Source organism: Dipodomys ordii, unplaced genomic scaffold (assembly GCF_000151885.1).
Source record: "Dipodomys ordii isolate 6190 unplaced genomic scaffold, Dord_2.0 Scaffold31, whole genome shotgun sequence".
NCBI lineage: Eukaryota > Metazoa > Chordata > Mammalia > Rodentia > Heteromyidae > Dipodomys > Dipodomys ordii.
In genome coordinates, this window is record NW_012267247.1 from 6,007,697 (window position 1) to 6,023,305 (window position 15,609).

The 15,609-nt window shown below is 48.7% G+C and overlaps 1 protein-coding gene across 2 annotated transcripts in view; it reads left to right on the forward strand.

Moving 5' to 3' along the window:
- Nucleotides 1-15,609, forward strand: part of Abr (active BCR-related) — a 218,730-nt gene that overhangs the window by 106,078 nt on the left and 97,043 nt on the right. For both annotated transcript variants that reach the window (XM_013016535.1, XM_013016536.1), the window contains exon 2: nucleotides 5,689-5,873. In XM_013016535.1, the coding sequence (XP_012871989.1) occupies nucleotides 5,689-5,873 (185 nt within the window). The remainder of the gene's footprint in view (nucleotides 1-5,688; nucleotides 5,874-15,609) is intronic.

Below are 15,609 nucleotides of genomic sequence, written 5' to 3' on the forward strand. Positions count from 1 at the left end.
CACACACACACACACACTCATACTCTGAAGGCCACAAGTATGGTATCAAGGTTGTTGAGTTGGGTGGTTCTCCCAGGAGAATTCTTACCTATCCCCCCCAGCTTTTCCTGGCTACAGGCACTCCTGGCCAGTGCTAGCATCACTCCAGTCAGTCTTCACCTCTCTCATCTAGGCCTCCTCCCCTCCCATTGTCTTCTGAGCACAGTTACAGGATTGAGCCCTCCCCCCCCCATCCCCTAACACACACACCAACGTAGGGATTCTTAACTTGATCACACTGTGAAGACCTTTTTCTCAAATAAGGTCATATTTGCAGGAATCCCAGTATAACATTTGGACATATATTTGGGGGGACCACATATAAGCCCACTAGAGGAACCTAGGAGAAGTCTGGTACTGGAGGGCAGTGAAATAAATGGGAACTGTTGAATTTTGAACAGGGAGAGATGTGATCAGGATTAAAGACTAGCTGCTGGGGAAGAGTGAGTTGGAATCATCTTTGTAAGAGTTGGAGAAAATGGGAGGCAATGGGGACCTTTCAGGAGGCAGGAAATGAGAGGAAAGAAGTGGAGGAATATGGAAAGACCCCCTAGGTTTTCTATTTGAATAATCTGTTTTTTTTTTTTTTTTGTCGGTCATGGGGCTTGATCTCTGGGCCTGGGCGCTGTCCCTGAGCTCTTAAGCTCAAGGCTAATACTCTACCACTTGAGACACTTTTGGTTTTCTAGTGGTTTATTGGAGATAAGAGTTTCACAGACTTTCCTATCTGGGCTGGCTTTGAACCGTGATCCTCAGATCTCAGCCCCCTGAGTAGCTAGGATTATAGATGTAAGCCACTGGTGCTTGACTTGATCTTGCATTTTAACTGCAGAAAAAGGTTAGGTTTGAGGGTGGAGTAGCAGGGGATAGGTCCAGGAAACAATTGGAGACAGACTTGCAGCCCAGGCCTCTCCCTGGAGTGTACATAAAACTTGGAAGGGGAAGCCAAGGAGTGGTGACAGAAGCCATTTTTTTAAAAAAATCAAAACATCCAATGTGGAGAAAAGTTGAAAGAACTATACGGAGACGCTCCAGTTAGCTACTATCTCAAGTCTATAATTATCATTTTCCTACAGTTTGATTTTACATCTATCCATCCCTGTTCCGTGTTCTTTTTTTATATATTTCATAGTTGCTGACATCAGCATGCTTCAGCATGTCATTAACTAGAGTTAGAGTTAGAGTAGGTAGTGACTGCACAAATCTCTACTGTGTCAGTTGATCAACTGTGATGAACATATTCACCTGTGTGCTCCAAATTCTTGTCAAAATACAGAACACTCTGTCAGCCCAGAAAGTTCCCTGTGCCCGCTCTAGTCAACTCCTATCTTCACCCTGTCCCCAGAGGCAACCACTGTACATTTTTATTTTCTTTTTCTTTTTTTTAATTTAGAATTTCATATGAGTGAAAGTATACCCACATTCTTTCCCTTGGGGTAATATTGCTGAGAGTCATGTGTTTTTCTTGTTATATGATAGCATATTGTAAGAATCTATAAAGAACACCTATTTTTAAGAAGTGGGCAATGAAAAATCTCACCAAGAGATTAGAAAGGAACAATAAAAAGTGTAGGAACAACCTAAGAATGGCCACAAATAGAGTTGTGGCTCAAATGGTAGAGCAACTAGTCTTGAACAAAAGTTTGAGCTCAAGCCCGAGGACTGGCATTAAAAAGAGGGGGAGGGGCTGGGAAGGTGACTCAGTGGTAGAGTGCTTGCCTCGAATGCATGAAGCCCTGAGTTCAATTCCTCAGCACCACATAAACAGAAAAAACTGGAAGTGGCGCTGTGGCTCAAGTGGTAGAGCACTGGCCTTGAGCTGAAGAGCTGAGGGACAGAGCTCAGACCCAGAGTTCAAGCCCCATGATTGGGGGATGGGGGGAGTAAAAGAAAAAAAAAAACCTAAGTGGTTTGGATACCATCGGTTTGTTGTTGTTGTTATTTATTTCTTACTTATTATCTTGTGTGTATTTGTGTGTTGGTACTGGGTTTGAACTCACGGCCTTGGCACTATTTCCTTAGTTTTTTCACCCAAGGTTGTTGAATACCACTTGAATCACAACTCCACTTCTGACATTTTTGGTGGTTAATTTGAGGTAAGAGTCTCAGAATGGCTGCCTGGGTTGGCTTTGAACCTGGCTTCTCAAGTCTCAACCTCCTGAGTAGCTTGTATTTCAGGTGTTAGCCACCAGTGACCAGCAGCAATACCCCTCACCCCACCCTCCCTCCCAGAGGAAGACCATCCCAGAGTGAGAATGCCACCAGTGGGTTGCATTCCTAGCCTTCCGTCTCTTCAATAGGATTACTACAGCTTTGGCTATGCCATCTGTGTTGAAAACTGGCAACTGGAGGAGGAATAGTAAAGGCGAGGGGATGGAGTTGTATATGTTTTAATAGTCTTCATCAAAGTCCCATGTATGCCCACCTAACATATCCTTGGCAAGGTCTTAGCCACATGTCACATACCACTAGGAAAAGTCTTTACCCACTAGGCACACTACCACTCCAAGTACAATGGAACTTCTGTTACCACAAAGTGAATTGTTGTCAGCAGCTTCATCTGCCGCCTTCTTTTTGAGTACTGGTGTCCAAGCCATGGCCTAAGCACTTGTTATCTGTGACCTTCTTAGACTAAATCCCTATGTCTTGAAGGTCTCCATCTGTCCTGGGGCTCCTCCTTCTTAGAGTGTTGCTTTCCCTGTATTTTTCTGGATCCTTTATCCTAGCTCTGGGGAATTCCATGCTCTCCCCCATCCCCACCATGTCCTGGGCCTTGAACTCTGGGCTTGAGCTCTATCCCTAAGCTCCTTTTGTTTAAGGCTAGCATTCTACCACTTCAGCTACAGTACAACTTCTGTGGGTTTTTTTTTTCTGTGATTAATTGGAGATAAGAGTCTCACATACTTAACCTGCCTGGGCTGGCTTGGAACCATGATCCTCAGATCTCAATCTCCTGAGTAATTAAGATTCCAGGTGTGAGCCCTTGGAGCCTGGTTGGCTCTCAAAATTTTTTTGGAATGAGGACTAACTGCATCTCATCCTGAAGCACTTCCTTGCTCTCCTGTACAATCAGCCTCTGCTATCTGGACCAAGGAAGGGATTTCCTTGGAGTGAGATTCAGAGGGGAAAGGATGGTCCTTGGAAAGTTTGACAAAGGGACCTGGGTGTAGCTGTTTTCTGAGCCCTTAGCCAACTGCCTGAGACTTGACCTTGTCTGTGAATTGGGGACAGTAAGAACATTTCACAAAAGTGGCTGGGTTGAGAGGAGCAGGAGACAGTGGGGGCCATGGTCCATTCGTCTCTGATGAATTGTGCGTGTTGAGGAAAGACTGGCAGAGACATTATGACCATGAGGTAGTAGGGACACCAGGCTGCGTGGGGGAGGTGAGCCAGGCTGCCTTCCTTGTTCCTTCCATGAACCCTGCCCTTGGGAAATACCTGGAAAGTATGGGCTCTGTTCCCATGACCTCTGGAAACACATCAGCCTGCTGGAGCCTGAACTGTAGACTGGCCAGGGTCCATCATGGCTCCTGGCTCCAACCTTAGCTTCACAGCCCCTGAAGCCTCCTGATCAACATGATGTCTCAAGTTCCTCCTATGCCTGCTTCAGGGAGGACCTGCCTGCTTCAGGGAGGACCTGCCTGAAAACTAAGCCCTCCCTGAGCCAGACTGTGCACATGGCAAGTTGTGTGTCCTTCCTCCTGTCTCAGGGAAATACCAAGTCAGCTTACTTCCTGCTAGCTGTGGACACAGGGCCTCATGGCCTTCAGGGCCAGGAGTCTTGTTTCCTGGGTGCATAGGCATGAATGTTTCTTAGAGGCTAGCTTGTCTGTCACTAGGATGTCCTGGGAAAAACAGCTTGTATCCCCAGACAGTCTAATAGGTATCAGTCTAGAGCTCAGGAGCAGAAGTCAGTAGGAACAGGTGCAGCAAGCCTGGGGGAAGCTGTTGGCTGCCAAAGGGCCAGATTGACTGAGTGTGGCCATGGCCAGGCGCCCCACTGACCCGCTGACACCATTCTCAGGCTGTTGGTGACTCGGCTCATGGGCTGGTGTGTTGTGACAGAGGAGGAGGAGCTGGGGCTCTGGCGGGAAAGTGCAAAGCCCAGACCTGAGATGAATGGTGAATTCCTCTGCCCATTCTTTCTCACCACACCTACTACCTAGAGCCTGCCTGCCTCATGTCGACCTAAGAGGGCTGAGCCCCCATCCATGGCCACTCAGTTCTTGCCCCAGGATCAAAAGGAACACCAGGAGGCCATGTGTTATGAGCTGGAAGACATCCTGGAGGAAAGGATGTCTGAAAAGGTCCAGCAAGACTCCTCTACCATACTGGGGATACTCCTAGGCAGGCAAGGCCTATACCTCCCATCTAGAAGGTGCTTAGGTACAGTACCTAGCAATGTGCAAGACAGTCCACCATTGGCCCCAAGGCTGCCTTAAGCCAGGAGGCCTGGTACTATTCTCTTTGTGTCCTACCTGGGATGCACTTGGTTCCTATTGATTTCAAAGCCAGTGCCATCGGTCCCTGACTGGCAATGACTTAAGAGATTAATGTCCCTTGTTCCGAGTAGTCACAGCTCAGGAAACTCCTTTGGAACTAGTATCCTGGCAGAGCTCTCTTCATCAGGGTTGTGCCTGGCATGAGCTGGAGAAAGCAGTGGGCCAAATGAGCCTGAGTGGGCAGTGGGAGGTTCCTCACAGTACTGCAGGAGAGACCCCCACCAGCGGGGTGTGATACTGGGCCCTTTATGAGGCTGTTCCTGTAGCCATTTTCAGTGCAGAGCCCTGAGGTACTGCCCTGTCCCCTGTTGGTCTGGCCTGCTGTCCCCAGCAGGGGGTATCTGAGTGGGCACTGGAGTCTAAGTGTTGACAGCACAGAGGGGGTTAACATAGCCTGATTTCCTGCTGCCTTCCTTCCCTCCTTCCCTAAAGGAAACCAGCTTTGGAATTATAGACACACACAAGTGCAGCTTTTGAGGAGTCTGTTGCTTACCAGGTCCCTGCGAGGCCTGAGCACTGCCTCTCGCCTACGCCTGCCTGCCTAGGCTCTGTCCTGCACTTAGGGCCTCATATGGAGAGATGAGGGACCCCCCATGGGGACCTTTTTCCCCACCTCCCACCCCCAAACCAGCCCTAGGTTCTCCCCCCTCCCAGTGGGACTGGGCTAAGTATACAAATGGTACCCAAGGAGGAGGGGCCGAGGGAGTGACATGGCTTGGCCCACCCCCACCTCCTTATTCCCTATAAAAAGCAAAATGGTGACTCAGAGAGGAGAGTTGGAAGCGTCCTGCCTCCCGATCCCACTGTTAATTTTTAGACGTGGAATTAGGCAGTAAGCAAAGGAAACAGCAGCTCCAAGTACTCGGCTGGCTGACATGCTATTAGGCGGGTGGTGACAGCCCAGCCGCTCCTCCCAGGCTCCCAGCAAGCAGCCTCTGACCGGAGTGAACAGAGCACTCAGAGCTGTGCCCGCTGGAGCTCTCAGCCCCTCCTTGGGCCTGACCTGCACAATCCCTGCCCCAGCCAGGAGTGCATGGTGTTGCCAGGGCCATGGCAGCTGGGGGCCGCCGCCGGCGCCCACTGCGCTACCAGTCCCTGGCAGCCCTGGTGGAGGACTCTCAGTGGCCTTTCTTATTCCTTGTCTCAGACTTCAGCTACGGAGCCGACGACTACGACGCAGAGGGGCATGAGGAGCAGAAGGGGCCCCCTGAGGGCTCGGAGACCATGCCGTACATCGATGAGTCACCCACCATGTCACCCCAGCTCAGCGCTCGCAGCCAAGGCGGTGGGGACAGCATCTCTCCCACCCCACCCGAGGGGCTGGCACCTGGGGTAGGTACACCTGTTTTTCTTTCTGGAGGGGGGGTGATAAGACAGCATGGGCAATATGGGCTGGAGTCTCCTCAGGAAGGTGGGGGGTGGTAGACAGAATGGGGGGAGGGTGGGCCTGCCTGCTTTTGGTACCCTTGTCATCTGCATCTGTCCTGGGTCCCACCTGCTGCTCTCTGCTGCCCACACCTGTCTCCCCTGTGCCAGCTGTCTGTTCCAATGCCTCTTGGACACCCTCGCTCCTTTTGCAGGGGAGATGGGGAGATTCTCCCTTGCAGTCCTTCCTTAGTAGAATGAAGATAGGGCTCTGGAGGGCCCAGACTCTTCTAAGTGTGCTCAGGCTGTACATGGTTCCATAGGTGGCCCATGCCTGGTGTGTGTGCCAAAGGCTGGCTCTCCATGCATCCTGTAGTGTCCCTCAGCCCTGTTCTTTTCTCTCAGGAAGAGAATAAACCCTGGAGTGGAGTGAGCAGTCCTCCTCCCTTGTTAGCAGAAGTTGGAGCTTTTCTCTCAAGTGAAACATTTTAATAAGGATTATGAAGTGTGCTCCATCATCTGAGACAGGGAAGGGGATAGGAATATTGGAGAACTGTTGATTTTGGTGACAGGGACCAACTCTGGACCTGTCTTGTGTATGTGTATGTATCTGAAATACATGAGCAGGCAAGACACAAGTTCTTTAGGTCTTTTTCTAGAGTTGGGGAGAGGAATCAAAGCCATTTCTCTTGGTGGTGTATGTATTTGGTGGAAGAGGAGGGGTTCACTTGGCATGCTGCTCCTTCTGGGTCCAGTTTGTTCAGGTACGTTTTGTGGGAGTCCCTCTGATACCCTCAGAGGAGCATCACTGGGATGCTATGCAATGCATTTCCCCTCGCTGAAGTCTTGCACCCCCATTCAAGCTGGAGTCTACCTGGACTCTACCATTTAGGAGACAGCCCCCTCCTCACTCCTTCCCACCCTCTACAGGCTCTCACCCCCTCTCCACACACACCAGGGTGGCTGTTATAGCCTTTGGCAACAAGGGCCTTGGCAACCAGCTTCCCACTTGGGGGAAGCCACATTGTTGCCATGGCAACAGAGGCTGAGGCAGAGCTTGGAGGCTGCTAGGCAGTACAAGTTTGGGAAGGGATAGTGAGGAGGGCAGGTGGGAGGTAGAGGGGATGGGCAAGGGTGTTGGTCAGCGTCAGTCTCCCCATAGCCAGCATTTCTGGGTAGCTGTTGGCCCTGGTATCCTCAGGGAGATTGTGGTAAATTAGAGACAGCAATCTTGGACATGCAGAGGCAGAGCTATTATCCCCGACAGAGGACAGGGTGTTCTAGGACTGAACTCAGGCCAGCCAGGGGAAGGCAAGAAGGAGAAAACTTCTGCTCCCCATCTCTGCCATCTTATCTGAGACAAGAAGGACAGCAGGACTCAGAGACACCTGTGGGGGGACTAAGTACTCAACCTATGGTAAGCAGGTGCAGAATGATGAACTACAGAATCTCAGTGCAGGACCAGGGCCAGAATCTCAATCTGCCATCTCTTCTCTCCTTTCTGCCTTCCTCTTCTCTGTCCCCTTTCCTTCCCTCATTATATGACCACCATGCTGTAGTGTTCCTACATGGATATTTAGATTGTCTCATGGAAGGTCCTGTTGGATGCTTTCTCCACAAGAAGGTCACACTCATAATGGGGTGTTGTCTCTGCCTGGCATTTCAAGGCTTTGGGTAGTGATTTCACTTTGTGGCTGTTTTGCTTTCTGGCTCAGGAAAAAATTAACTTCTTTTTGTGTGTGTGTGCATGCGCACGCGTGCACGCACGCGTGTTCGAGCTTGCGTGCACGCATGCTGGTCCTAAGGCTTGAACTTGGGACTAGGGCACTGTCTTTGAGCTTTTTTGCTCAAGGCTAGTGCTCTACCACTTGAGTCACAGCTCCACTTCCAGCTTTTTGTTGATTAATTGGAGATAAGAGTCTTAATGGACTTTTCTCCCTGGGCTGGCTTTGAACTGGGATCCTCAGATCTCAGCCTCCTGAGTATTATAGGCATGAGCCATTTGTGCCTGGCCTGGGAGGTAGAGACCTAGAGTTGTTATAGAAATAACAATCCATTCAAGTGCTTGAGACTCTTGGGATAGATTTTCACACTTTTGGGACATCCACTCTAGGTGATACAATTTGAGATGGCCAGGAAGATTCCAGATCTATCAAGCCTATGCCTCTCTCTCCTGCCCCTGCTTTCTTCACTCCTAGAACCAAGGTTTTACCCTTTCTACTGCATCACTGACCCCACCTAGTGGGCTCTTCTAGTATTACTATAGATGACATGGTGCCTGGAGGGAGTGGGCACCTTTTTCCCAAGTACTGAAATGTTTTAGTTTAAAAAACAAAACCAAACAAAAAAAGAGTCAAGGTTCCTGCTATTTAATTGGGCTCATTTGGCCAGGCAAGTCCCCTCTCTTGCCAGGCTTCCTGTTAGGAACATGAGAACAGAAAGGACTTTGGGGCCAAATCAGATGATTGTTCTGGGTATTCAGATATCTGGCCTCTGGTATAGCCTGCCAGTTGAGCTTTCTATATACAAATATGAAGCCAGCCCCTGCCTGGGATCTCAGGGTTAGGTCTTTGTATTAGAGAAACAGAGACCGTGTGTGTGTGTGTGTGTGTGTGTGCGTGTGTGTGTTCCTACATATTTCTATGTGTATAAAAAGATTTACCAGCCAGGCACTGGTGGCTCATACCTATAATCTTAGCTACTCAGGAGGCTGAGATCTGAGGATCACAGTTCAAAGCCTGCCCAAGTAGGAAAGGCCACAAGACTCTTATCGCCAATAAAAACCACCAGAAAACTGGAAGTGGTGCTATAGCTCAAGTGGTAGAGTGCTAGCCTTGAGCTGAAGAACTGAGGGACAGCGCCCAGGCCCAGAGTTCAAACCCCATGACCAACAACAACAACAACAAAAGATTTACCAGTGTCTAGGAAGGTGGCTCAGTGATAGAGTGCTTGCCTTGCATGCATAAGGCCCTGGGTTTGATTCCTCAGTACCACATAAGCAGAAAAAGCAGAAAGTGGCATGGTGGCTCAAGTGGTAGAGTGCTAGCTTTGAGCTGAAGAGCTCAGGGACCGAGTTCAGGCCCTACAACCAGCAAAAAAAAAAAAAAAGATTTACCAGAGGAAATAAAGGCTGAGAAGTCTCCACCTCTACAGTAGATGCTGTTGCCCCAGGAGGCAATGTGAAATTTTGGTCCAAGTTTAAAGGCCCAAGAATCAGGAGAGGTGATGGTATAAATTCCAGCCTGAAAGTCAGTAGGCTTGAGGCCCATGAACAGCCAGTGTTTCCCTAAGTCCAAAGGTCAGAGAAGGCTGTTGGAGGGGGGCAGAGGAGGCTCAGCTGCACCAGGCAGTTGTGACTTAGGTTTTCAATGGACTGACAACAGTAATGTTTAGACAAGTAAATGTCTGGGTGCCACGTGGCACAGTCAAGTTAACATAAAATGAGCTATAACTGTCTTATCCTCAACAGCCCAGATCAAACGTAAGTTTGGGTTGGGTGAAAATTTTCTCTCTGCCTTTGAGACATTGGACAAGTGTTAAAATCTCTGAGCCTCAGTTTTCTATCTTTAGAAAGCACTGACTACCATGCAGGTCTGCTGGGAGGATGATAGTATAGCTTAGGGAAGGTCTAGAGCATGAGGAGCTCTATCATCCCAACCCTTAAGAGGCAGAATTAGGAGGCTCATGAGTTGAGTTTAAGGCCAACCTGGCCTACGTAGCAAGTATCTTTCTCAAAAAAAAAAAAAGGAAAACCAAGACTTTTCTCATCAGTAGGGACCCAGGAGTATTGTAAATCTCATGTCCAGTTGACTAAATACATGCTGGACAATTAATTGGCTTTTGTAGCCTACTTCCTTTTGTGGGTTGGGTCTGTCCCCCAAGTGTGATAGTCCAGATGAAGGTGGGCCTTGGTGTTGGCAAGCCATGCACTCCTCACCCCTAACATGCCTTCCTGTGCTGCTCTCAGCTTGTGCCCTAGAGATCTGTAGTCCACAGAGGTATCAAGGGAACCCTAAAGCCAAGCCTAGACTGAGCAGGGCACTCCAGCACAAGGCCACTACTATTGGCTCAGCTTAACTGAGAGTGCCCAGTTTCACCACAGGAAGTAGGCTGAGGATGCTCCAGCTCAACTAACACATGAGGAACAGGTTCCTCACTTCCACTACCTATATAGACTGCCATCTCTATACCGTGAAGAGTCCCCAGGCAAGAGAGATCTGGGTTTTGCCCCTCCGCTGCTTCTTTGTAGCAGTGTAACCTTATGGCTGTCAATTGCCCTCTGAGCTCCAGTTTGGTCATCTGTTAAGGGAAGCTACTGAATGTCCTCCTCCTTCCTGTGAGCCTTCCTCAAGATGCTTTTAGGAGCCAGCATCCTAGCAACTGAGGAGGCTGAGATCTGAGGATCACAGTTTGAAGCCAGCCCAGGTAAGGAAAGTCTATATGAGACTCTTCTTCAATTAGCTACTCAAAAGCCAGAAGTTGGGCTGTGGTTCAAATGGTAAAGCATCTAGCCTTGAGTCTAGCCTTGAGCAAAAATGCCAAGCGAGAATGTGAGTCCCTGAATTCAAACCCTAAATATCATGTGCACCTGTGTGCACACGCACATGTGCGCACACATGCACAGATGCTTTTAGGCAGAACATCTTGTAAATTGTGAACTCTGAATAGATGCGGTCTCCAGCTGCCTAGAGAAGACAGAGATTAGGATGGAGATGGGTTGGAATGATTGATCACCATCGTCTATCACTCTTGCCCTCCTCCAATTCCTCTTCCTCTTCTTCTGCCTCCTCCTCATAGCTACATAGACAAGACTGACGCTTTCACTTGTGTTGCCTCTAAGATCATGACAACCCTGTGAGAGAAGTACTCTAACCCTCTAACCTGTTTTCATTTTATGGTTGAGGACACTGAGGCTCCATCTGGTGGCATAATTAACCAGGGTTTCTTGTTAACTTGGGTCTTTGTGATACTGGAGGCTGAGTGATGCTTCCAAATTCCACTCGGTCCCCTTCCTGGTGAATCTTTGGCAGACCATCACTGATCCCCTCCGTGTGTGTGTGTGTGTGTGTGTGTGTGTGTGTGTGTGTGTGTGCCTCCCTGGTGAAGCTTTGGCAGACCATCACTGATCCCCTCCGTGTGTGTGTGTGTGTGTGTGTGTGTGTGTGCCTCCCTGGTGAAGCTTTGGCAGACCATCACTGATCCCCTCCGTGTGTGTGTGTCTGTGTGTGTCGGTGTGTAGCTTGGATCCCTGGGCTATCTCAGTGGCCCCTGCCAGTAGCTTCAGGCATTTAGGGGTTCTGGTATTTGGTATTGAACTAAATAGTTCCAGGATGGCATAGAGGAGAGAGGGAGAGGAAGTGGTGCTGTGGCTCAGGTGGTAAAGCGCTCGTCTTGAGCTGAAGAGCTGAGGGCTAGTCCCAGACCCAGAGTTCAAGCCCCATGACCAACAAAGAGAGAGAGAGGAGAGCAAGAGCAGCCTCTGGAGGAAACCAGGAAGAATGTCATGCTCCCTCACTGTGCCTGCTGAGGACCAGGGCTTGGGACTTGAGGTTGCAAAGCATGGGGATAGCTAAGTGAATGGAGAAGAGAGGTCACACAGAGACAACCTGCACCTCTCCACTCTCTTCATATTGTATTCAGGGCCAGATGAGGAGGGGGAGGGACACCATGGTGGAGATGCTCCCTGTTCAGCTTGCAGCATCTTTGTCTTAGAGACCCTACTTCTGGATTCCCCACTGCTGCAAAGTGGAGGAAACATTGCCTCCTCCTGTGTGCCAGTACTATGCTAGGAGCCCAGTGGCTTCATTGCCACTAGTGACTCTAACCCCTGGGGGAGGCCCATTTTACACATGAAAAGCTGGAGCTCAGGGTGGCTTTGTACCTTGTCTAAGCTGGGAAGGTTAAGTAGAATGTAAGTAGACAGTTATGAACCCTTAGCCTCCTTCCTAGCTGACTCTCCTTGGCCTCTCCAGGAGACCACCTTTTCATACCTGGCTCCATCTCACTCACCCCAGGATAGTGTCTTTCCTGATGGACTGTACCTTGCTCCTCCTGACCAGCCTGGCTGATCCCAGTGGGCAGTGCTCACCCTGTCAGAGGTCTCCTTCCCACCAGCCTGCTGGCAGAATCATTCTTGAATACAATTCACATCTTCCACTGAGGCAACTCACAGGGTCACTTTTATTCAATACAGTTGTGTTCATCTACTGCCCGCCTCCCCACCCCCAGACACTACGGATAGCAGAGTAGACCCAACCCAACTGCTTATCTTTTCTTGAGGCTCTGAAATCTTCAGGGAGGCAAGGAGGTAGACAAGTGGTGACCAGCCCAAATAGTCACTGTGTCAACAGATGTTAAATTGCCCTCAAAATAAGCATGACTTGCTGGAGCACTAGTGGACTTACTCTTATAATCCTAGGTAGTCAGGAAAAAGTGAGATCTGAAGATTGTGGTCTGAAGCTAGCCCAGGCAGAAAAGTCTCTTGAGATTCTTATCTCCAATGAACCAAGAAAAAAGCTGGAGTGGAGAGGTGGCTCAAGTGGTAGAGCACCAGCCTTGAGAAAAAGAAGTCAAATGCGAATGCAAGGCCCTGAGCTCAAGCCCCAGTACTGACACTGAATGAATAAGTGAATGAATGAATGAATGAAATGAACAAAAAAATAAATGTGACAAAATGTCCTCACAGGTATCTGGCTACACAGAAGTGGGGCAGCTGAAGGCAGTGGCAACCTGGCCTCTAGACTTTGTTCTCTTGTAAGATGCGGAAGGGCAACAGAGGACTGGCTGGTTTTTATACCTGGGACTCTATTTCCTGTCACTAACATAGTTGTTCCACTAGTAAGTGCTAGTGAGACTAGAGGGGGTTTTAGTTTTCTTTCACGGGGAAGATGCTCTTGTTTGCCTGCCCAGCAGGGTTATTTACCAGCAAGTGGCTTCTCTCTGGGGGACCACACAGCTCTGAGGAAAAGAAAGACTACAAAGGCTTTCATGACACCTGCTAAATGCCAGGTACTGCCATCATACTTTGTGACTATGGGCTTCTTCATCCTCTGTACCACCATGTCCATCACACATACTGGCACCACAGTTCTGTGAGCCCAGTTAGGGGATGTAAGGTTCTAGGGCCTGGGGCCAGCAGCCACAGTCCTCTCAGGGCATGGTGCGGGGAGATGAGGGGTTAAAGAGACTCCTTACTAGCCTGCACCTTTGTACTCTTGCATATGAATGAAGTGACAGTGTTACCTGACTCAAGAGAAAGGAATTATCTTGGGCTACTCTGGAGGACAGGATAAGACTTTTTACAATGAGGTAAAATTTGAGTAAAGCGTAAGAATGATCAGCGATGAGAACGGTCCAGCAACAGCATAGGAAATATGCTTCCTGTCCTTTTAAGGAAGGATCCAAGCAAAAGCTGGTAACTGGAGGCAGAGATGAGATTCTTTCATTGGTTCTGCCTTTGGGTTCCCATTAGTCTTTTTTTTTCTTTTCCTTTTTTGCATTTAAACAGTATATTTTCTTCCAACGGAATGGCTCTGCTAATTTTCTTCCTTTTTAAAAAACATTTTTATTATTATTATCTTTAAGTAGTTGTACAGAGAAATTCCATTCTACCAAACAATATATGAATACAAAGTGTCTGACAACATTGTCACCCAACAGTCCTTACCCATCCCTTCTCTTGGTTCCCATTAGTCTTAGGAACTTCAGAGGACCAGGTTCCATAGGAACTATGGGCCCAACCTGAGCCCCTGGCTTGGCTTGGCTTGGCTTGTTGGTAGACCCTTGTTCTGGAAGCCTTCTAGGGCAATTTCTCTGAAGAATTTTCTGAGCAACAACATATTAAAAGATACTGTTTTGATTACTGGGAGGGAATTAGTGTGGACAAAGTTCATTCCTCAAAATTCCTTTTTATCTCCTTTCTTCCCTCCCTTCCTTTTTTCCTTTATATTTATAGAGAGCTGGAGATTATATCCAAGGCTCTATGCATGCAACCTCAGCCCCAAGTTCATCTATGTCAAGGCCACCTTACAACTGCCTTGAGAGACTAGGAGTCTGTGTGTCAGTGTATCCAAGTAGAGAGCAGAGAGTGGAGTATGGAGGAAGTAGCTTCAGAGAGTGGCCTATGCTCTGTGGGGGCACTGGCCAGGAAGAACATCCTTGGCACCTGACTGTGTTGCTTCCAGAATGTTGGAAAGTCACTGGAGCTTTGAGAAATATTTTGGTGCAGGTGGGGCAGTGATTTTGTTGGAAAAGGTAAAGTGTAGGACTAAGTCAGGTCCTCCCCCATATAACACCTGCCAAGGAAGCAGAGGAGAAGAGTTGGTGCCAATAGCCAGTGCCAACAGCTGGAGCCAAGTTAAGCCTTTGTGCACCCTAGGCACTACCCTGTGTCCTTCAGTATTCACAGCAGCCCTGAAGTTGGTACTATCATTATCCCTGCTTTACAGATGAGGAAATTGAGGCAGGAGAAATATTAGTGTCCCACCCAGGGTTACAGAGCTGGCAAGAGGCAGAACTGGAATTGAAGTCTAGAGTCCAATGAAGTATTTTGGTTTTTGTGTGCTTTACCATATACACTTGCTGTGCACTGGCTCACACCCAACATTTACTTTATGTTATTGAACTCTGTAAGTAGGTGATAGCTGCTGTAACTGAGAAAAGTAAAGCAGAAGGAGGAGCAAAGACATCAGGAAGAAGAATCTAGTCCTTTCCTTCTATTGCTGTGGTGACCCTATCTGCCCTGAGACTGGCCCCTGAGGGTCAGTCTCATTGGTTCCAGAAAGCCTAGAGGTGGGCACAAGCTTCTGACAAAAGAGTTGGGAGAGCAGGGGCAGCCAGAGAAGAGAGAGAAGGCATTTTAGACCCCAGGAAACTGCAGGCAGCAGACGCCTGGAGGTGGGGCTCTGCCCTGCCCAGCCATTTCAGAGGTTAATGTCACACTGTGATGGTGGGGTGAGTCATGAGCAAGGCCCTGTTGCTCTTGTTTGGGCTGACTTAGAGGCTTGTCCTGGGCAGTTTTAGAGTAATGTGATGTCATCCCTAGGGATGTATTGAAGAATGATGATGTCATTCCCTACTGAAGCCCTTCTAGGCACTTCCTTTGGCTGTGTGGTAGAGCCTGAAGGCTTTTATGGCTGTCAAGACCCTGTCTGACCTGACCACATGATCCCTGCCTTCCTCCCTGGCTTCACAAAAATCATCCAATTGCAATGTGAACACCATGAGGAAGGTCTCATAGACCCAGCTTTGAAATGGAACTTTGCTTGTTACAGACCCAAGTGCCTAGAACTGTGCCTAGGTGCATAGTAGGTGCTTAGTAAATGTTGGGTGAATGGTTGTGTGAACAGATCCATTGCCCTCCAGTCCAACTGAGCTGGTTTCATTGGAAACCAGAATAGATGTCACGATCTCTTCTTTGTCTGTCCCCCAGTCCCCTCAGACAGCTAAATCTGTTCAGTTTTAGGTCTCAGTGTTAATGTCACTTTCACCCGTGTAATCCCCTTTGGCTGTCAGGTGTGCTTACTCTAAATTTGTGGCACTTTACACATTTTTGTTTGTTTTTGGAGACAGGGTCTCACTCTGTAATTTAGGCTATCCTTAAACTTGCTACATATCCTAGACTTTCATTTTCCTGCCTCCATCTCCTGAAGCTGGGATTACAGATGTGCATAACAGTGCCCCGTGTGTGTGTGTGTGTGTGTGT